We start from the raw sequence: 22,921 nt of genomic DNA, 5'->3' as shown, positions 1-22,921 counted from the left end.
AATACAACCACCATTATATACCTTTAGGCCAGACCCATTAATTAACTAGCAACCAATGGTGTGGCTCTATACACCTAGAAAAAAATACATCATGATCATCAACACAATCATGTACATCAACTACAATAAGTTACATTATGGACACAGATGGAAGAAATGTATAGAAGACAGAACAAAAGCAAAGAGTGTCCTATTTATTGTAAACTAGGTGGAGGCCTGATGCTATCGCATCGGGAGGGTGGTGACAACCCTCCCTCATAGCATTGGGCCTCCATCATAGTATAGTATTACCGCCTCTCACTGTCTCCGCTCCGGGATCATCTGCCACGCCTGCTGTCATCCATGTGAGTGGCGATCAGCACTCTGTCCCACCAACATGGCCGCCACCGCTAGGATTGTCGGTGGGAGGAGTGAGGGGGGGGTCTGCGGAGAGGAGCGACGGAGAGGAGCAGGAGGAGCGAGGGGAGACGAGGAGCGACAGAGAGGAGCGAGGGGAGAAGGGGAGCGACGGACAGAAGAGAAGGGAGACGGGGAGCGTCGGACAGAAGAGAGGGGAGACAGGGAGGGACGGACAGACTGGTACCACCAGTCGGTGCATATTGGAATACCCATCACTTGGGTATTCCAATATGGCTGTGGGCGTACTTAAGGTGCAGCGCGGTGGATTGTTGGATTCGAGGACATCCAGACGGAAGTAAATGACAGACAATGTAAGGTAATTATATAAATAGATAAGAATGAGCTTTAGAAAATGATATAATTATCAACATTTATATAAAATAATTTTCAATTATTGTACCTGAGTGTGCAGACTACAATTTTACCATAGTCCACCATGCATACGACAGTACCAAATTGACCAGCTGTAAAGTCGGCCTGACTTACAAGTTACATGTCTTTTCTATAGCTAGCTTTCTGGAGACAGTATGATGTAATGCACATTTATTTTCCACTAGCTTTAAAATTCTATTATATCCTGTAAAATGTGGTCAAAGTGTAATAATAATTAACTATCTAAAGGGTGAGATTGCTAAAAATATATTAACCCCTTTCTGACATCGGACGTACTATCCCGTCGAGGTGGGGTGGGCCCCTATGACCACGGACGGGATAGTACGTCCAGCGCGATCGGCGGCGCTCACGGGGGGAGCGCGGCCGATCGCGGCCGGGTGTCAGCTGCCTATCGCAGGTGACATCCGGCACTATGTGCCAGGAGCGGTCACGGACCGCCCCCGGCACATTAACCCCTGGCACACCGCGATCAAAGATGATCGCGATGTGCCGGCGGTGCAGGGAAGCATCGCGCAGGGAGGGGGCTCCCTGCGGGCTTCCCTGAGCCCCCCGCAGCAACGCGATGTGATCGCGTTGCTGCGAGGGCCTTACCTCCCTCCCTGCCTGCTCCAGACCCGGATCCAAGATGGCCGCGAATCCGGGTCCTGCAGGGAGGGAGGTGGCTTCACAGAGCCTGCTCAGAGCAGGCACTGTGAAGCCTGCACTGCTCTAAGTGAGATCAGTGATCTGACAGAGTGCTGTGCACACTGTCAGATCACCGATCTGTGATGTCCCCCCCTGGGACAAAGTAAAAAAAAAAATTTCCAAATGTGTAAAAAAAAATAAAAAAAAATATTCCTAAATAATGAAAAAAAAAAAAATATTATTCCCATAAATACATTTCTTTATCTAAATAAATTAAAAAAAACAATAAAAGTACATATATTTAGTATCGCCGCGTCCGTAACGGCCGGACCTATAAAACTGACCCACTAGTTAACCCCTTCAGTAAACACCGTAAGAAAAAAAAAACTGCCGAACAAAAAGTGGAATAACACGCGATCAAAAAGACAATATAAATAACCATGGTACCGCTGAAAGCGTCATCTTGTCCCGCAAAACATGAGCCGCGATACAGCATGATCAGCAAAAAAATAAAAAAGTTATAGTCCTGAGAATAAAGCGATGCAAAAATAATTATTTTTTCTATAAAATAGTTTTTATCGTATAAAAGCGCCAAAACATAAAAAAATGATATAAATGAGGTGTCGCTGTAATCGTACTGACCCGAAGAATAAAACTTCTTTATCAATTTTACCAAACGTGGAACGGTATAAACGCCTCCCCCAAAAGAAATTCATGAATAGCTGGTTTTTGGTCATTCTGCCTCACAAAAATCGGAATAAAAAGCGATCAAAAAATGTCACGTGCCCGAAAATGTTACCAATAAAAACGTCAACTCATCCCGCAAAAAAACAAGATCTCACATGACTCTGTGGACCAAAATATGGAAAAATTATAGCTCTCAAAATGTGGTAATGCAAAAAATATTTTTTGCAATAAAAAGCGTCTTTCAGTGTGTGACGGCTGCCAATCATAAAAATCCGCTAAAAAACCCACTATAAAAGTAAATGAAACCCCCCTTCATCACCCCCTTAGTTAGGGAAAAATTAAAAAAAATGTATTTATTTCCATTTTCCCATTAGGGCTAGGGTTAGGGCTAGGGTTAGGGTTAGGGTTAGGGCTAGGGTTAGGGTTAGGGCTAGGGTTAGGGTTAGGGCTAGGGTTAGGGCTAGGGTTACAGTTTGGGTTGGGGCTAAAGTTACAGTTAGGGTTTAGATTACATTTACAGTTGGGAATAGGGTTGGGATTAGGGTTAGGGGTGTGTCAGGGTTAGAGGTGTGGTTAGGGTTACTGTTGGAATTACGGTTAGGGGTGTGTTTGGATTAGGGTTTCAGTTATAATTTGGGGGTTTCCACTGTTTAGGCACATCAGGGGCTCTCCAAACGCGACATGGCGTCCGATCTCAATTCCAGCCAATTCTGCGTTGAAACAGTAAAACAGTGCTTCTTCCCTTCCGAGCTCTCCCGTGTGCCCAAACAGGGGTTTACCCCAACATATGGGGTATAAGCGTACTCAGGACAAATAGGACAACAACTGTTAGGGTCCAATTTCTCCTGTTACCCTTGGGAAAATACAAAACTGGGGGCTAAAAAATAATTTTTGTGGGAAAAAAAAAAAGATTTTTTATTTTTACGGCTCTGCGTTATAAACTGTAGTGAAACACTTGGGGGTTCAAAGTTCTCACAACACATCTAGATAAGTTCCCTGGGGGGTCTAGTTTCCAATATGGGGTCACTTGTGGGGGGTTTCTACTGTTTACGTACATTAGGGGTTCTGCAAACGCAATGTGACGCCTGCAGACCATTCCATCTAAGTCTGCATTCCAAATGGCACTCCTTCCCTTCCGAGCCCTCCCATGCGCCCAAACGGTGGTTCCCCCATACATATGGGACATCAGCACACTCAGGACAAATTGGACAACAACTTTTGGGGTCGAATTTCTCCTCTTACCCTCGGGAAAATACAAAACTGGGGGCTAAAAAATAATTTTTGGGGGAAAGATTTTTTTTTTAATTTTCACGGCTCTGCGTTACAAACTGTAGTGAAACACTTGGGGGTTCAAAGTTCTCACAACACATCTAGATAAGTTCTTTAGGGGGTCTACTTTCCAAAATGGTGTCACTTGTGGGGGGTTTCTACTGTTTAGGTACATTAGGGGCTCTGCAAACGCAATGTGACACCTGCAGACCATTCCATCTAAGTCTGCATTCAAATGGCACTCCTTCCCTTCCGAGCCCTCCCATGCGCCCAAACAGTGGTTTCCCCCCACATATGGGGTATCAGCGCACTCAGAACAAATTGGACAACAAATTTTGGGGCAAAAAAGGGGAGAAGCCAGCGCAGCCTAAGGTTAAGACGCAATACATAAAGTGCAAATGCACATATTAATTTCTAACTGTATTATCAAAATGAGACATTTAGCAAACAATTGATCAATTCTTTGAGCCACCCCGCCTCTTCACGGCAATCTCATATTGGGGCAGTCCTACACTACGTTTTTTATATTCGCTGTGCCATAAAGGCCTCCTAAATGAACTAAAAGCAAGACCACATTAAAAGCATGCTGTACCTGGAGCATTACTGAGTCCCCCCCATGGCGCCAGAGTAGGCAAGCGAGGATAAAGGTTGACCAGGTCCAGACAGACATTTCGGATCCAACCTCCACACTGCCCATCCAGAGCCACAGATGAAGAGTGAGACAGGCTGAAGAACAGGTGCATAATTAAACAAAGCCTGAGGCAGGGCAGGGCTGCTATGTGTGTGTACAGCAGCCTATCAATCACTGAGACACAGAAAGAGTGGACCTGGTCAACCTTTATCCTCGCTTGCCTACTCTGGCGCCATGGGGGTGACTCAGTAATGCTCCAGGTACAGCATGCTTTTAATGTGGTCTTGCTTTTAGTTCATTTAGGAGGCCTTTATGGCACAGCGAATATAAAAAACGTAGTGTAGGACTGCCCCAATATGAGATTGCCGTGAAGAGGCGGGGTGGCTCAAAGAATTGATCAATTGTTTGCTAAATGTCTCATTTTGATAATACAGCTAGAAATTAATATGTGCATTTGCACTTTATGTATTGCGTCTTAACCTTAGGCTGCGCTGGCTTCTCCCCTTTTTTGCTCTGTTATTGGTAAGTGGCTGACCACCACTGTTGCCGTGCGCCGCGCCTGGTTATGTGCGCCATTCTTTCTGTGTCTCAGTGATTGATAGGCTGCTGTACACACATATAGCAGCCCTGCCCTGCCTCAGGCTTTGTTTAATTATGCACCTGTTCCTCAGCCTGTCTCACTCTTCATCTGTGGCTCTGGATGGGCAGTGTGGAGGTTGGATCCGAAATGTCTGTCTGGACCTGGTCAACCTTTATCCTCGCTTGCCTACTCTGGCGCCATGGGGGTGACTCAGTAATGCTCCAGGTACAGCATGCTTTTAATGTGGTCTTGCTTTTAGTTCATTTAGGAGGCCTTTATGGCACAGCGAATATAAAAAACGTAGTGTAGGACTGCCCCAATATGAGATTGCCGTGAAGAGGCGGGGTGGCTCAAAGAATTGATCAATTGTTTGCTAAATGTCTCATTTTGATAATACAGTTAGAAATTAATATGTGCATTTGCACTTTATGTATTGCGTCTTAACCTTAGGCTGCGCTGGCGTCTCCCCTTTTTTGCAACAAATTTTGGGGTCCAATTTCTCCTGTTATCCTCGGGAAAATACAAAACTGGGGGCTAAAAAATAATTTTTGTGGGAAAAAATTTTTGTTTTATTTTTACGGCTCTCCATTATAAACTTCTGTGAAGCCCTTGGTGGGTCAAAGCGCTCACCACACATCTAGATAAGTTCCTTAGGGGGTCTACTTTCCAAAATGGTGTCACTTGTGAGGGGTTTCTACTATTTAGGTACATTAGGGGCTCTGCAAACGCAACATGGCGTCTCATCTCAATTCCTGTCAATTTTGCATTGAAAAGTCAAACGACGCTCCTTCCTTTCCGAGCTCTCCCATCTGCCCAAACAGTGGTTTACCCCCACATATGGGGTATCAGCGCACTCAGGACAAATTGGACAACAAATTTTCAGGTCCAATTTCTCCTGTTACCCTCGGGAAAATACAAAACTGGGGGCTAAAAAATAATTTTTGTTGGAAAAAATTTTTGTTTTATTTTTACGGCTTTCCATTATAAACTTCTGTGAAGCCCTTGGTGGGTCAAAGCGCTCACCACACATCTAGATAAGTTCCTTAGGGGGTCTACTTTCCAAAATGGTGTCACTTGTGAGGGGTTTCTACTATTTAGGTACATTAGGGGCTCTGCAAACGCAACATGGTGTCTCATCTCAATTCCTGTCAATTTTGCATTGAAAAGTCAAACGGCGCTCCTTCCTTTCCGAGCTCTCCCATCCGCCCAAACAGTGGTTTACCCCCACATATGGGGTATCAGCGCACTCAGGACAAATTGGACAAAAATTTTTGTTTTATTTTTACGGCTCTCCATTATAAACTTCTGTGAAGCACTTGGTGGGTCAAAGTGCTCACCACACCTCTAGATAAGTTCCTTAGGGGGTCTACTTTCCAAAATGGTGTCACTTGTGGGGGTTTTCAATGTTTAGGCACATCAGGGGCTCTCCAAACGAAACATGGCATCCCATCTCAATTCCAGCCAATTTTGCATTGAAAAGTCAAATGGCGCTCCTTCGCTTCCGAGCTGTGCCATGCGCCCAAACAGTGGTTTACCCCCACATGTGGGGTATTGGCGTACTCAGGACAAATTGTACAACAATTTTTGGGGTCCATTTTCTCCTGTTACCCTTGGTAAAATAAAACAAATTGGAGCTGAATTAAATTTTTTGTGAAAAAAAGTTAAATGTTCATTTTTATTTAAACATTCAAAAAATTCCTGTGAAGCACCAGAAGGGTTAATAAACTTCTTGAATGTGGTTTTGAGCAATTTGAGGGGTGTAGTTTTTAGAATGGTGTCACACTTGGGTATTTTCTATCATATAGACCCTTCAAAATGACTTCAAATGAGATGTGGTCCCTAAAAAAAAATGGTGTTGTAGAAATGAGAAATTGCTGGTCAACTTTTCTCCCTTATAACTCCCTAACAAAAAAAAATTTTGGTTCCAAAATTGTGCTGATGTAAAGTAAACATGTGGGAAATGTTACTTATTAAGTATTTTGTGTGACATATCTCTGTGATTTAATTGCATAAAAATTCAAAGTTGGAAAATTGCGAAATTTTCATAATTTTCACCAAATTTCCAGTTTTTTCACAAATAAACGCAGGTACTATCAAAGAATTTTTACCATTGTCATGAAGTACAATATGTCACGAGAAAACAATATCAGATTCACCAGGATCCGTTGAAGCGTTCCAGAGTTATAACCGCATAAAGGGACAGTGGTCAGAATTGTAAAAATTGGCCCGGTCATTAACGTGCAAACCACCCTTGGGGGTAAAGGGGTTAAAATGTGTTAGTGAATATATCCATCTTGTCCACACATAATCTAAAAAGTACTAAAGAGTATTGGAAGTAGTAGCATACCATACCATTCAAAATGTTGTTTCATGATCGTTTAATTTTGTATAAAAGTTATTAATAAATGAAATTAATCTATTCCATGCATTACTTTTTCCTTAAGTAACACCAATATTAAACACTGTTATTAAAAATTACAGCCTCTAAAAAAATATGCAGTATTACGAAAACAAACTTCAGACTCTCCATGGTTCTACTGAACCAAATACAGGTTACCAAAAAGATTTGTCTCATGACTGTAAAATAGACATTAAAATAGAAAAATGTTTTTACATCTTTTTGATCCTAGGGTTATTCTTATTGTAAATGTAAATATTCTGTTTTCCAATAAACACATACACAAAGTATGATAACAACGATCACTTGTGTTTGCTTTAAAAAAAAATTGAAAATCAATATAATAAATATGATTCTTAAAAAAAAACATGCTTGCAAATCACTGGGAATTAATATTATCAATATATTAATGTAATTATTAATGTATTATAATATTAGACATTAGTATTGTCTACTTTTTGATTAGTGTTTATTCAAAACTATGCAATTAGTGAATGAAAAATATTTTAAATATTAAATATTTTAAGTTGCAGTGACAAATCTATAACCTACCTCCACCATTCTGATAGCAGATATACGGGAACCTCCACACATTTCCCAAGTCAACTGCAAATCCAATGACAGAGAGTAGAAAGTCCATCTTTTTGCTCCACTTGTCCCTTGAATCAGTCTGAGAAATTGAAAGTGGTAAAGTGTTATTGTTGGAAGGAACTGCATCATGTTTGGAGTGTTTGTCTCCAGAAGCTGTGGAGTTCTGCTCAGACATGATGTCTCTCCGGTAAACCAGGCAGGATTTCAGCTGAATAAGTGTAAGTCAGGGAGAATTTCTTAATCCGATTGATAGGAGGCAGAGAGTGAAAGGAGGAGGGCACAACATAAGGTGGATTCTCCATCTTCACTGTGCCAAATCCAAAAGCATAGTTCATTGTGACTAGAGATGAGATAAACACCTGTATGCCTTTTTATTACTGTGACTTCCACTTTAATTAACTTATTTCGTTTACCACTAATTTGATTAAAAATAAACAGTAACAACTTGAACTTTTCATTGAATAAACTGTTTTGTTTTTTCTCTAAGGGTTTTCCATAATCTTCATGAATGATGTAAAGTATCAGGCTTAACATTTGTTTGCAACTTTAACATTTACTGGGGAATCTCACAAAAGAAAAAAAATCAATCATACATCAATTAAGCTGGCAGACACGCTGCTGTAAATACCTAATTGCCTTATGCAGGCTTGCCATTCATGTCAGGAAGCAATGGAGCATGTGTACCAAATGTTGATGTACAACCATAAAAATAATAAAGTCGTATCGTGTAAACTAGAAAAATCTGTTTTGTGTTAAATACATTTATGTTAGCAAAAGACAACTTTTCATAGTAATTCATAGTTATTAAGGTTGAAGGAAGACTTTAAGTCCATCTAGTTCAACCCATAGCCTAACCTAACATGCCCTAACATGTTGATCCAGAGGAAGGCAAAAAAAACCCATGTGGCAAAGAGGAAGCTCCACATTGGGGAAAAAAATTCCTTCCCGACTCCACATACAGCATTCCACATACTAGTTCCCTGGATCAACGCCCTATCAAGGAATCTAGTGTATATACCCTGTAACATTATACTTTTCAAGAAAGGCATCCAGTCTCCTCTTAAATTTAAGTAATTAATCACTCATTACAACATCATACGGCAGAGAGTTCCATAGTCTCACTGCTCTTACAGTAAAGAATCCGCGTCTGTTATTATGTCTAAACCTTTTTTCCTCCAGACGTAGAGGATGCCCCCTTGTCCCTGTCTCAGGTCCATGATTAAAAAGATCATCAGAAAGGTCTTTGTACTGTCCCCTCATATATTTATACATTAAAATAAGATCACCCCTTAGTCTTCGTTTTTCCAAACTAAATAGCCCCAAGTGTAATAACCTATCTTGGTATTGAAGACCCCCCAGTCCTCTAATAACCTTGGTCGCTCTTCTCTGCACCCGCTCTAGTTCAGCTATGTCTTATACACCGGAGACCAGAACTGTGCACAGTATTCTAAGTGTGGTCGAACTAGTGACTTGTATAGAGGTAAAAATATTTTCTCTTCATGAGCATCTATGCCTCTTTTAATGCATCCCATTATTTTATTTGCCTTTGTAGCAGCTGCCTGACACTGGCCACTGAACATGAGTTTGTCATCCACCCATACTCCCAGGTCTTTTTCATTGACGGTTTTGCCCAGAGTTTTAGAATTAAGCACATAATTATACATCTTATTACTTCTACCCAAGTGCATGACCTTACATTTATCCCCATTAAAGCTCATTTGCCATTTATCAGCCCAAGCTTCTAGTTTACATAAATCATCCTGTAATATAAAATTGTCCTCCTCTGTATTGATTACCCTGCAGAGTTTAGTGTCAATAATTTACTCTAGTTGGACAGCACATACATCCATAATGCCAGACTGAATGACACTATAGGTCCCAGCCACCCTAATCTTAGTGGCTGAACAGTGCCTGTGCCGCCTAGAGCTTCTGGTTCTGACATCTCTACCACCGGTGCCATCCACGGAATGAATACAGCGGCACAAGGTGACAGAAACAGACGTTGCAAGAGCAAGTCTTGGAGGAAACGTGACAATGATTTTGTGGCACTTATTATTCTGTCACCAATATCTATGAGATGTGTCTAAGGGATGTGAGCACAGATCTTTGTACAAGCAATGGTAGATAGATTACTCACTATCCTCCCCTCGCTAACCTGACTAGCTGCAGGTCGATAATCTAGGAAGGCAAATATAGTGGGCAAACTTTTGGTTTATTAATTGTATCTTGAAAAGATGAAGTAGAAATGTCTAGACAATATGAAGGGACAAGTATTAGGGTAGAGGATGGAAGACAGAGGATAGAGGATGGATTATAGAGGATAGATTTAGCCTAAAAAAAATCTTATCTCTAACTTTGTTGCACATTATTGTGAAGTTGGCACTGGCCAGAAAGAACAGGATGTGAGCAAACAAGATAGGAGGAGTTAAAGAGAGAGGCATTGTAGGACATTACAGCTACAAATACATGTAAACATGCTATGATAATGGCCAGTAGATGGCAGTAAAAGAATATAAACACATTCAGCATAAGGAATAGAATCAAGACATATTATATTTGGCATATGTCTCTGCAATGGCTGTAAATTCTGAAGAGGATGGCTGAACAGCACACTTATTGATGCAGTATATTAGCATCATAGCAGCCTTCCTCACAGACTTCGCAACTGTCCGGTTTTTAAACTCACAGTGATAAATGGGCATGTGACCAGACCTGTCCATCAGCTTCCTTCCTGCAGCTTTTTTTAAATTTCAGCCCTGGAGTGGCATAACTAATGTAAGTTCTCTGCCCCTAGTAATATACGTATCAGACACCGTCTTCACCTATTCTCAATGCCGCTGTAGTCGGCCTCTGTAATTTGTGACCTGCTGGATTGCTCCAATGTTTGCTGGAATGAGACTCTCAGAGACTTACATTGATTGATTTACACATAATATCAGTAAGAAAATGCTGTCACAAGATGGTGGAAAGGGACCAGTAAGGCATCAGTGACAACTGCAAACGGCGGCAAACTACTCATAGGAAAGCATTTTTTCATTGGAAGATGCTGCCACAAAATCATGTCCCCATCACATTTTATTTAAAAGAAACTAAGAGGACAAGTAAAATTTTCCAAATATACTCTAATAGAAACAATTGTAAAACTTTGCTTTAACAATCTAAAGAATATGTAATATCAATGCAAACATTGTTATATCATTAAATTCAATTTAATAATGATGACAAATAAAGACTACAGGATAAATGATCTACAAATTGAACTTTAATTCTGTAATTTTTCCTTATTAAACTTGTGTAATACTCAGGCATATCACTATAACAATTTCAACGTATCAAGAAAAATGAAAAATCAGGCTTATGCCTGCCCCGAGGCTGTTAGTCAAGTGTAGAAGTGGAATCCTCGTTATGAGCATATTTTTTGTGTCAGTTTGAATAAATAAAAGTTTTGTGGACTTTCCTTCCTTGAAGGAAAGTTTCCCTGGGGGTGTTTATGCTTAGCAAGCTAAAAAAGGGAGTAGAATTAGAGTTTAATCTAATCTGAATATATCTGTGCTTACAAAATCGGCCCAGTATTGATTAATATGTGATACCTTTTCTTCACTATGGTCAAGATTTCATTTGCCAAGGTTATAGTGGGCAAATCTCACAGTCAGAAAACATCAAAGTTATATCTCTGCTCTGACACTGAGTAAAAGGAGTGGTGTTTAATGAGAAACTAAACATATGTAATCAATTTAAGCAAAATAAAATCCACAGAAAACAAATAATTGATGTAACTCTGAAGACTTATGAATACTCTATAGTATTTCAACCCCGATAAAGGAAAAAGAAGGAAAGCGAATTACTGCATTCACAGACGATTGCGCTTATAGAGAAGTGTACAAATTATTTGAGGTGAAGGCTGAGACATGCATAGCTCCCAACCATCGCGGATTCAGCTGGACTGTCCCGGCATGTCAGGGCTTTGTCTGGACTTCTTATACTACTCTTCTCTCCGATGTCTTATTCGTAGCTTCTCTTCTCGGGCAGGGGGCGGGCCTGCATCTCCGCTCGTAGATAAATTAAATTGAACTATTCCCTTCTTCTTGGGTCTCTCTGTCATAGGTCGTAAACGGGTTAATAACTAACAATCATTAGGGTACAAGGCAGAAAAGACAAAGCTGCAATGTGGCTGAAAACTCCACCACTTGCTGAGTTTTTATAACCTCCTATCCAGATGGAAAATCAGCTACAAATCAGGGGAAATATATTTTTAGTAAATGTCAATGTGAATTAGTACAGTCTATGAGACATGCAGCTAGTAATTACAGACAAGGATCATAAGTTAACACCTTTTGCATACGGGTGTGTGCCCTCATTAATTTGCACACATATTTGCTTTATACATATTTGTGTCTCTTGGCAGGAAAAACACTGCATAAAAAAGTGCATTTTTGCCTAGTTATGGCATGCGTTTTAGCACTTTGAGCCAGGGAAAATTTTGAAGTTCGAATCAGGCGCGAGTGGGGGTCACGGAGCGCAGAGACCAAGGTTCGACTGGAGTGCCTGGGACCACAGGAGGAATTGACCCTAGGGTTACACTCTACAGCTGTATATAAATACCTGTAAGCTATTATCCCTGATATAGTGGAGCATTGACTGTAAAGAACAGGAGGCTCAAGCACATCTACTGTGCACCGCCATAACTGGTATGTACAATTATGGTAGTTTGCATTAAAGGGGATCTTTGGTTAAAACAAGTTATCACTAGGGTTGAGCGAAACGGATCGGACAAATTCAAAAATCGCCGACTTTCGACAAAGTCGGGTTTCATGAAACCCGACCCGATCCTAGTGTGGGATCGGCCATGAGGTCGGCGATCTTTGCGCCAAAGTCAAGTTTCGTATGATGCTTTCAGCGCCATTTTTCAGCCAATGAAGGAGGACGCAGAGTGTGGGCAGCGTGATGACGTAGGTCTCGGTCCATCCCATCTTAGAGAAGGGCATGACAGTGATTGGCTTGCTTTCTGCGGTGTCACAGGGCTATAAAGGGGCGTGCACGCCGACCGCCATCTTCCTTCTGCCGATCGTAGCATAGGGAGAGGTTGCCGCAGCTTCATCAGAAGAAGGGATATAGTTAGGGAGGGAAGATTAAGCCCCGAAACTGCTTGTGCTGTAGCGATTTCCACTGTCCAACACCACCATTTGTTTGCAGGGACAGTGGAGGCTATATTTTTGTGCATCAGCTCTGTAGCTTATTAGGCTGCCTTATGAGGCTCCCTGATAGCTGCATTGCTGTTTGCACGCCATTGTGCAAACCAACTGCTTTTTTAAAAGCAAAAATCCTGTTGCTCCTTTCTGCACAGTTATCTTGTTTATTTGTCCACACTTTTGTGTGCCGCAGTCCTTTTTATTGCTGCCATACTTTTCCTGAGATTATTGTAGGGAGATTGAAATTGTACTACAGTCCTTGTATTTTTTCATATATCTTCCAGCCACTTTCTGCCACTGCATCGATTCAAAGTGACAGGAGACAGCATTTGTCCAGTATGGTTACGAACTACTTTTCCTCCCTTATCGATGTTCTCCCTCACAGGTCATTCCCCTTTGATTACTGGGCATCTAAAATAGACACCTGGCCTGAATTGGCAGAATATGCATTACAGGAGCTCGCTTGCCCTGCCTCAAGTGTGCTATCAGAAAGAGTCTTCAGTGCTGCTATTTCCATACTGACCGAAAAAAGGACAAGTCTGGCTACCCAGAATGTTGATGATCTAAAAATCTTAAAATGAACCAATCATGGATTTCAAATTATTTTGCCCCACCTTCTCCTGCGGACACATAGCTTGACTGAAAAATGTCTTGCTTTTGGCCTCCTCTTACGGACTTCTCCAATTCCGCCATTTGCAGCTGCTGAATGTCCACCATAGGCCATTTTTATACCTCCCTAAATGGGCTGACTCACCCCACGGGGCCGTGGTCACCACCTGGCGCAAGCACCCGTGCGAGTGTCGTTTGCCTGGACAGGTGGGTGCGCCCACTCTTGGGCGACGGCACTGGCACAGGGTCCCTCATACAACAATGAAGTGTCTCTGATGGTGGTGGTGCACAACCAACGTCAGACACACCGTCGTAATATGAGGGGCCCTGTGCCAGTACAGCCACCCTCGAGAGAGAGTGTTCCCCCCCAGCTTGAACAGTGCTCCACCACCTGCAATACTTACCTCTCCCTGCTCCACCACTGTGTAGTCTGTGCTGTTAAATCCTTCAATGGCACTGCCAATACAAATTTGTTGAAATGATAGATGATAGTTAAAATATACAGGGGCCCTGGCCTCCATTTAGACCAGTTAATACTTTGCGCCTACTACCACTGTATGCTACTCAGCATGGGAGCCCACCCCAGTACCTAGCTATGCTGCCTGTTTAGTCCTGTTACCAATTTTGAACTGCATTTAGCCTACTTTTGTATTTGGGCCTACTAACCGTGTCTGCGTCACTCATTACAGTTGTCCTCCACTGAACAAAGCTAGGCCGCCTGTTTAGTCCTGTTACCAATTTTGAACTGCATTTAGCCTACTTTTTAATTGTGGGCCTACAAACTGTGTCTGCGCCACTCATTACAGTTGTCCTCCACTGAACAAAGCAATGCCGCCTGTTTAGTCCTGTTACCAATTTTGAACTGCATTTAGCCTACTTTTTTATTGTGGGCCTACAAACTGTGTCTGCGCCACTCATCACAGTTGTCCTCCACTGAACAGAGCAATGCCGCCTGTTTAGTCCTGTTACCAATTTTGAACTGCATTTAGCCTACTTTATTATTTGGGCCTATATCTGTGTTTCCTCCTCATCCCATTGCCCAGCCACTGCTAGATGAGTCTGCTGGTACATTGACCCAGACCACTACATTCCCCTTGCACTCTACACAGCCTGAATCTGACCCTGCTGAAAGTCAGGTTCCCCTTCCCGCATACTATACCACCTTACATGGGGACAAAGAGGAAGGTGCAGATGAAAGTGCAGGTTCCTTCATCAGGTGGGGGGGCATACTCGTTGGCGACGTCACTGGCACAGGGCCCCTCATAGTATGCAAAAGTGTCTCTGGCAGTGGGAGGTGCCACCCGCCATCAAACACACCGCCGTACTATGAGGGGCCCTGTGCCAGTGCCAAGTGCCAACGAGTGGGCCCCCCCCTGCTTGCTCAGGACCACAGCACTTGCAAAGTTGAAATACTTACATCTCCCTACTCCACCGCCGTGACGTATTCCGCGTTTCCTGGGCCCACGAAAATCTTGAGCCAGCCCTACCCCCCAACAACTTTGGCCAAATGACCCTCTGTTTTCAATGCCTAACTATTAGTATAACGTAAATTAAGATTTTCAAGCTTAAGAAATAAGAATTGATGTTTTTGGCATTAAAATGGGCACTGTAGGTGTTTTCCTGTCCTCCACTCACTACCGACTTTGATTCCCCATTGACTTGCATTGGGTTTCGTGTTTCGGTCGGCCCCCGACTTTTCGAAATAATCGGTTGATTTCACCCGATCCGACTTTTGACAAAGTCGGGTTTCGCGAAACCCGACTCGATCCTAAAAAAGTAAAAAGTCGCTCAACTCTAGTTATCACCCATAGTTTGTAAGCTTGCGAGCAGGGCCCTCATTCCTCCTGGTATCTGTTTTGAACTGTGATTTCTGTTATGCTGTAATGTCTATTGTCTGTACAAGTCCCCTCTATAATTTGTAAAGCGCTGCGGAATATGTTGGCGCTATATAAATAAAAATTATTATTATTTATTATTATTATCCATATCCATCCTGGTCCCTTGTCCTGGCCCCCCCTATATATCCATCTTGCCTCCCCCATATATTAATCCTGACCCTCATATGCCCCTTGTCCTGGCCCCATATATAATCATCCTGGCCCCCATATGCCTCTTGTCCTGCCCTCATATGCCCCTTGTCCTGTCCCCATATATATGCATCCTGGCCCCCTTATATATCCATCCCACCCCCCATATATTCATCCTGGTCCCCCATATATCCATCTTGGCCCCCAATATATTCATCCTGGCCCCCCATATATCCATCCTGGCCCTACATATATCCATCCTAACCCCACCCTGTATCCACCCTGGCCCACCATATATCCATTCTGGCCGCTCCATATATCCATCCTGGTCCCTTGTCCTGGCCCCCCATATATCCATCCTGACTCCCCCAAATATCCATCCTGGCTTGCCGAAATATATCCATCCTGCCCCCCCCCTATGTATGCATTCATGCTCCCCCCAATATATCCATTCTGCCCCCTATATCCATCCTGGCCCCCATATATCCATCCTGGCCCCTCCTATCCAATCTGACCCCTAATATTTCCATCCTGACCCCTAATATATCCATCCTGGCCCCTCCAGATATCAATGCTGGCCCCTCCATATATCCATGGTGGTCCCCCCATATATCCATCATAACCCTCCCATATATCAATGCTTGTCCCCTTCTTATATCCATCCTGGCCCACCCCATATATACATCCCGGCCCTACATATATCCATCCTAACCCCACCCTGGCCCTCCATATATCCATTCTGGCCCTTCCATATATCCATCCTGGTCCCTTGTCCTGGCCCCCCATATATCCATCCTGACTCCCCCAAATATCCATCCTGGCCCGCTGAAATATATCCATCCTGCCCCCCCCCCCCTATGTATGCATTCAGGCTCCCCCAAATATATCCATCCTGGCCCTCCTATATATCCATCCGGCCCACCCATATATCCACCCTGCCCCCCCATATAGCCACCCTGGCCCCCGCACGATTCCTCATCCACAGAAGTAAAAAAAAAAAAGATTCTACTAACCTGCCTGCGCTCCCGGCGCTGCATGGCATCCTCTGCCTCAACAGATCCGATGCATGTACAAATGGCTGCAGACCTAGCAGAGCCCATCGGCTGACACGAGTACACCCATCACAGGCGGCACATGACAGTGACGTTATACGCCAGGGATGTCACTGTTATACGCTGTCTGCGACAGGTGCGCGCACACAAGTCAGCTGTATGCCTTTGCTGTGTGGGCAGCCTGTTGCGAAGGGGCAATACATTTCAACTGAATGTGTGTCTGAGGATGCACATTCAGTTGACACAAGTGGGCCCCCTCTGCGTCCTTCTCCAGTCCGACTCTGGCAGAGACACTTACCTTGGAACCAGACGGGTGATGAGAAGTTGAGGTCATTAGAGGAAGAGGTTGCTATCAATGACAACAACAAGCACAGGGGCCGTGCAATATAAACATCCTCTGGAGCCAAGTCAGCTTTTTTTGCAGTCAGTTCTGGGGGAGAAAATGCTGTAAGTGCTTTTGAGGGAAGAGGCTCTATGCTGCCTGAACATCCTGGTCGCCGTGGTGATGAGTCATTTGTGGGGGCTTCTCATGTGTGGCAAGTTCTTTTGCACATTGATGCCAAGTGATTCTTTGGCATTCTGCAGGCTTTGAAAGAGGAAAATAAGACTAGGAATTGTAGATCTCCATCAGCAAATGAAGGGGTATCAGCTGCTTATTTGGCAAAGTCAAGTTGAGTGGGTCAGCACAGTGGCGCAGTGGTTAGCACAGCAGCCTTGCAGCGCTGGGGTCTTGGGTTCTAATCCCACCCAGGACAACATCTGCAAAGAGTTTGTATGTTCTCCGTGTTTGCGTGGGTTTTCCCCGGGCACTCCAGTTTCCTCCCACATTCCAAAGACATACTGATAGGGATTCTAGATTGTGAGCCCCATCAGGGACAGTGATGATAATGTGTGCAAAACTGTAAAGCACTGCGGAATATCTTAGCGCTATATAAAAATAAAGATGATGATGATGACCAGCAATCTGAGCAATCCTCAACCATCTCACAATGGTTGTTTTTTTGTCTGCCTAGCAGCTCCTTTAGTAGCACTAGTTCGGTGTCATCATCACAATTATCATGGTCATCCTCCCCTTCCGAGTGTTTTACTCCAAGTACACATTCTCCACTGAAACAGCAAATATCCATGATTGTGTGGTGAGAAAACAACTAGACGCTCCCAGGCATATGCTGGTTTGCCAACTAAATATGGATCTTGTCAAGTTGCTTGTGGTGCCATCACTACCTTACCAGTTTATGGATTTTAATGGTTTTTGGGAAATTTAGGTGTGCTCTTAGGCTCCCTGGAAGATATCAAGCCACCATATTTTCTCACAGAAAGGGGTGCCAAGTTTTCCATGGAAGGATGGTCTTGGCCAGCCTCCATTGTCAAGTCAGATAGGGTATTTAGTGCAGCCAGTGGATTTTTCACGCGAAAGCGGGCCAGGTTATCTGCCATAAGCATGGAAAACCTAACATTTAGCAAAATGAATAAAGGTATGGATCAGTGCAGGCTTTCATGCACCAACACCTGATTCAAATTATTAAAATGGCCATACCATGTATCTGCTGACCTGTCCGTTGACTGTCTTCTACTGTCTTCTGCTGCCGCCAGTGGCAATTGACCACACTCTGCCAGGTATCTATTCACTCTCTATCATAGCAACTATATTGTAGTACTGCTGCTGCCAGGGCTTCCCTAAACTGCCAAGCATCTCCTATTAACTCTCTACTGTGGTGTTTCTACCGCAGCCACTATACAGTCACATATCTCCTGGTTTCCCAATGCGTTTCATAATGTTTGCATAGCCAGGGGAAAGGCCTGGCTATTCACTGCTTGCGTCGAGAAACACGTAATGGTGTCTCCGCAGCTTCTTTACATGCATCTGCATATTTCCCATAAGGGATGGGGGCAGTGTTCTGGAATCACTGCGTTGAGAAACACGTGATGGTGTCTCCGCGGTGTTGGATGTTTTGGTCTCCCCGAGGCCAACCATCTGTGCCTTTATAGCCTTTTTACTAGGCACTGCTCCTAATAGCCAGATTTCTACTCCACACTGATGAGGGGCAAAAACCCCGAAACAGCTGTCTGTGGATGGATACCATGCTTGGCATAGGTGGCTTTCCTTCATAGGATGCTGCCCTTCCCGTGGTTGTTCCTTCCCGGGGAAAGGCCTGGCTATTCACTGCTTGCGTCGAGAAACATGTGATGGTGTCTCCGCAGCTTCTTTACATGCATCTGCATATTTGCCATAAGGGATGGGGGCAGTGTTCTGGAATCACTGCGTTGAGAAACACGTGATGGTGTCTCCGCGGTGTTGGATGTTTTGGTCTCCCCGAGGCCAATCATCTGTGCCTTTATAGCCTTTTTACTAGGCACTGCTCCTAATAGCCAGATTCCTACTCCACACTGATGAGGGGCAAAAACCCCGAAACAGCTGTCTGTGGATGGATACCATGCTTGGCATAGGTGGCTTTCCTTCATAGGATGCTGCCCTTCCCGTGGTTGTTCCTTCCCGGGGAAAGGCCTGGCTATTCACTGCTTGCATCGAGAAACACGTGATGGTGTCTCCGCAGCTTCTTTACATGCATCTGCATATTTCCCATAAGGGATGGGGGCAGTGTTCTGGAATCACTGCGTTGAGAAACACGTGATGGTGTCTCCGCGGTGTTGGATGTTTTGGTCTCCCCGAGGCCAATCATCTGGGCCTTTATTTCATAATGTTTGATCATACTACTGATGCTGGGAAATGAACTCTCATGTTTTTGTACCCTTAAGAAACAGCTAATTGTTTAAAAGGCCTGATGACAACAAGCCATATTTTCTTCATGGTCAAAACAATGCCACTGTTTTATCTCCAGGAGTTAGGGGATAATTTTTGGATGGCTTGATAAAAAGGCTAATTATTTTATGATTAGCAAACAGGTTGTGGACCACAAAAAAGGAAAACAAAAATGTAGCTTCTGGTTGAGAGGCCATTACCTCTTGACATTTTTCGCAAAAAAAGATAATTGTTGCATCGAACCATATGAAAATGCCACCGCATCTATTACTAGCACCACCTGTCTATAAAAAAACAGCAGTGCAAGCATTTGTTCCTCCAGAAGGGATCATTTTTATACAATATAGGCAGCCTAAAAAGGCTGATACTGCAGTGTGTTGTTAAATACGCTGTTGGTTACCATCCTTTTTCCCTTAACCAGATGGGTTAAAGTCATTTGAACATTATAAAGGCTTTGCTTGCATTACAGGGAACTCAGTGTCTTACCCATATTTTCCAGGCAATTAGAGGCTTTTTATTTATGTGATTTATGCAAATATATTTGTAAATCTAATTTTGGGGTAAAATTCATCGCAGTTGTCAAATTCGATGCTCAAAAGAACTGCTCATCTCTATTGTTTACACACCACAGTGAACAGTGATCTTTTGTACCATGCAAAAGATAATTGCACCCAATGAACGAGTGTGTTGCTCGATCATTGGGTGATCAGCAGCCTGGTTATAGAGCAAGATAATCATAAAATGAGCAATCTTAACAAACAAAAAACAACACCTATATCTAGTGAAATCCACCACCGCTAATCAATAATCTACAAATGGGTCATTTGAGGGTGAACACTAGATATATACCTAATATATATATATATATATATATATATATATGTATAGATAGATAGATATATGTAGATATATAGATATATATATATATATATATATACAGTGGGGGAAATAACTATTTGATCCCTCGCTGATTATGTAAGTTAGCCCACTGACAAACACATGGACAGTCTTTAATTTTAAGGGTAGGTTAATTTTAACATTGAGAGATAGAATATCAAAAATAAAATCCAGAAAATCACATTGTATGAATTATATAAATTTATTTGCATTTTGCAGTGAGAAATAAGTATTTGATCCCTCTGGCAAACAAAACTTAATGCTTGGTCCTAACTAATGGATATATACTTTGTGTATAAGCTCTGAAAGGCTGTGTTCACACATAGCAAAACAAATATTCAGCTGGAGAAATGTTTACAATTATGTGCAAATAAGCTCTAAGGGCCCCATGATGCAAGTTTGTGTTGTGGGGATCCATATGGAACCCATATTAGGCATCCATGTGTCTGTTATTTTGCATGAAGGTACACAGAGTATTACTTCTTCTGCATTCTGTATAAATTGCACCATTTTTGCATTGAGATTGCCTGATTTCCATTAACCTGAGTTCTGCAACTGTATTACTTCTTTGCAATCAATATTTAAACATACAGAGATCAAATGGACAATGAAATCTTATTTTTGCTGTGGTATCGATAAGGAGACTTAATTAGGAATTTGTAAATTATTTATCTTTTAATTAAAATGTGCTTTGTATTTACAAGTTGGCTTGCAAACATCTATAGACTGAAAAGGATGAATGCACATACTGTATATGCATTGCCTCAGGCTTATTTAAAAAAAAAAAAAACAACTTGATACAGCTCTGTCTTGATCTCAACTTATGCACAAATGTAAAGTTACCTTCAGTTTTTTCCCCATACACTCCTAGCCATTATTCCTAATCACAAGGTTACTTAAACGCTGCGTTATGGCCTCTGAACCTGTCGGACCCAACAACTGATCCCCTGGACAGGTGGGAACAATCCTATTTAAAAAAAATGGGATCTTTTTCTGTCCTTAATAAAAATAGCAAATTGAAACCCAGGTGTATATGAACCCAGCATAAAATTCAGAAATAGTCATGTAGAAAGAGATATATCATTGAGAGCGTAAAATCCATGTTCCTTTTTGTGTGTCATTTACAGCCCCGATTGTATTATAGTGCTTCACATAATTAAAAACTTGTTACACAGTTTGAGCTTTACTTTTAGATTAATCAATTTATTGCTGCAGGACATAAAATGCTAAAATAAATGGAAATATACAAACAGGATGTTTCGTACTGCTGAAGATGCTTTTCTAGTTCGAATTTAATTGAAACGCATTGCAGATTAGGGAATTATCATCAAACAACATGCCGCAGTGCCCTGTCCTAAAATGGAAACAGTCTAATGATAAACTTAAAACAAACCAGCGAACACAGCATAAAGCACTCAATGGCCCTGATTCTTCAGTCAGTTTTTGCAAGTTTAAAATTAATTGAAATATTTAAAACTTTTTGTGCAATGCGAAGCTGTGCAAAAATGGTTCAACGTTTGGTGCTTTTAGTCTCAGGTAGCTTCGCATGTGTTGCAAAACGTCCATGAATCTAAGTAGTGTTGAGCCACCCCCCTAGTGTTCGAGTTTGGTTCGTCGAACTGGGGCGTGTTCAACAAATGTTCGTCGAACGTTCAACGAACACCGACGAACCCCATTGAAACCAATGGCAAGCAAACACATACAAACACATAGAAAACACATAGAAAACAGCTTAAAAGGTGTCCAAATGCTTACAAACTGCTCAGAAGACACAACAAACACATGGAATAGTCACAACTACACATAGTCATGCAAAAAGAAAAGAGGTGGAGGAGTAAAAGGAGGAGACACAGATATAGGCATATAATGCCCTTCTAAAATCAAGAAAGGCTGGATTAAAAATCTAAAATCACCCTACCAACACCCAGACACCGTGACAAAAAAAATTAAAAAAGAAATATCTTTAGGTAGAATGGCGGCGGGTCCATCCAGGACAATTTCCTTAGAAGACGCAGTGGTACCCCCGTTGGGAGTTGTGCCAAAAAAGGAACCCAATACATTCAGATTAATCCACCGTTTGTCATATCCAAGGGGCTGGTCAGTAAACGACAACATCGACGCCAAACGAAGTACAGTACTACGTACTGTAACTCCATTAACGAGGCAATCAGGTGGGTCAAGAAGTTGGGAAGGGGCACCCTAATGGCCAAAACAGACATTGAGGGGGCGTTCCGGTTACTACCTGTGCCTCCGAATAGTGTCCTCCCATTGGGCTGCTTCTGTAAAGGAGCATACTACATAGATCACTGTTTGCCCATGGGGTGCTCCATATCCTGCTCACTATTTGAGGCATTAAGTTGCTTCCTTGAATTGGTTGTCATGGACGTTTCTAAGGCGGCACATATTATCCATTACCTTAACAATTTCTTATGCCTGGGCCCAAAAGATTCGCCACAGTGTGAATACATGCGGTAGTCCATCTGTGAGAAGGAGAGAGCTGGAGGGAAAGTGGACACCCCAGAGCCAAGGGGTTAGATTGAGAAAGGAAGAAGGTGGTGTAGCTTGCTTCAAGGTTGGGGTACTCTGCTGAGTAGCAGAAATTGCTACTAGGCCCAAAGTATTGCCTGGGCTAGATGCAGTTAAAAATTAGTAATTCGATTAACAGGCAGTGTAGCTTGCTTCATGGGTGGGGTATTCTGCTGAGTAGCACAAAATTCTACTAGGCCCAAAAGGATTTCCTGGGCTAGATGCAGTTAAAAAATTGTACTTAAGTAAACAGGCGGTGTAGCTTGCTTCATGAGTGGGGTACTCTGC

The 22,921-nt window shown here is 42.6% G+C and overlaps 1 protein-coding gene across 2 annotated transcripts in view; it reads right to left on the bottom strand.

Moving 5' to 3' along the window:
- LOC138671222 (sodium-dependent serotonin transporter-like) overlaps positions 1 to 22,921 on the bottom strand; it is a 316,922-nt gene that overhangs the window by 255,843 nt on the left and 38,158 nt on the right. Inside the window, exon 2 of one of the 2 annotated variants that reach the window (XM_069759212.1) lies at positions 7,534 to 7,651. In XM_069759212.1, coding sequence (XP_069615313.1) covers positions 7,534 to 7,621 — 88 coding nt within the window. In that variant the 5' untranslated portion in view covers positions 7,622 to 7,651. Of the gene's footprint in view, positions 1 to 7,533; positions 7,773 to 22,921 lie in introns of those variants that run through there. The other variant, XM_069759204.1, reaches the window with a different exon arrangement.

The sequence above is a fragment of the Ranitomeya imitator genome, chromosome 1, assembly GCF_032444005.1.
Source record: "Ranitomeya imitator isolate aRanImi1 chromosome 1, aRanImi1.pri, whole genome shotgun sequence".
Taxonomy (NCBI): Eukaryota; Metazoa; Chordata; class Amphibia; order Anura; family Dendrobatidae; genus Ranitomeya; species Ranitomeya imitator.
This window is presented reverse-complemented; position numbering and strand designations above follow the sequence as displayed.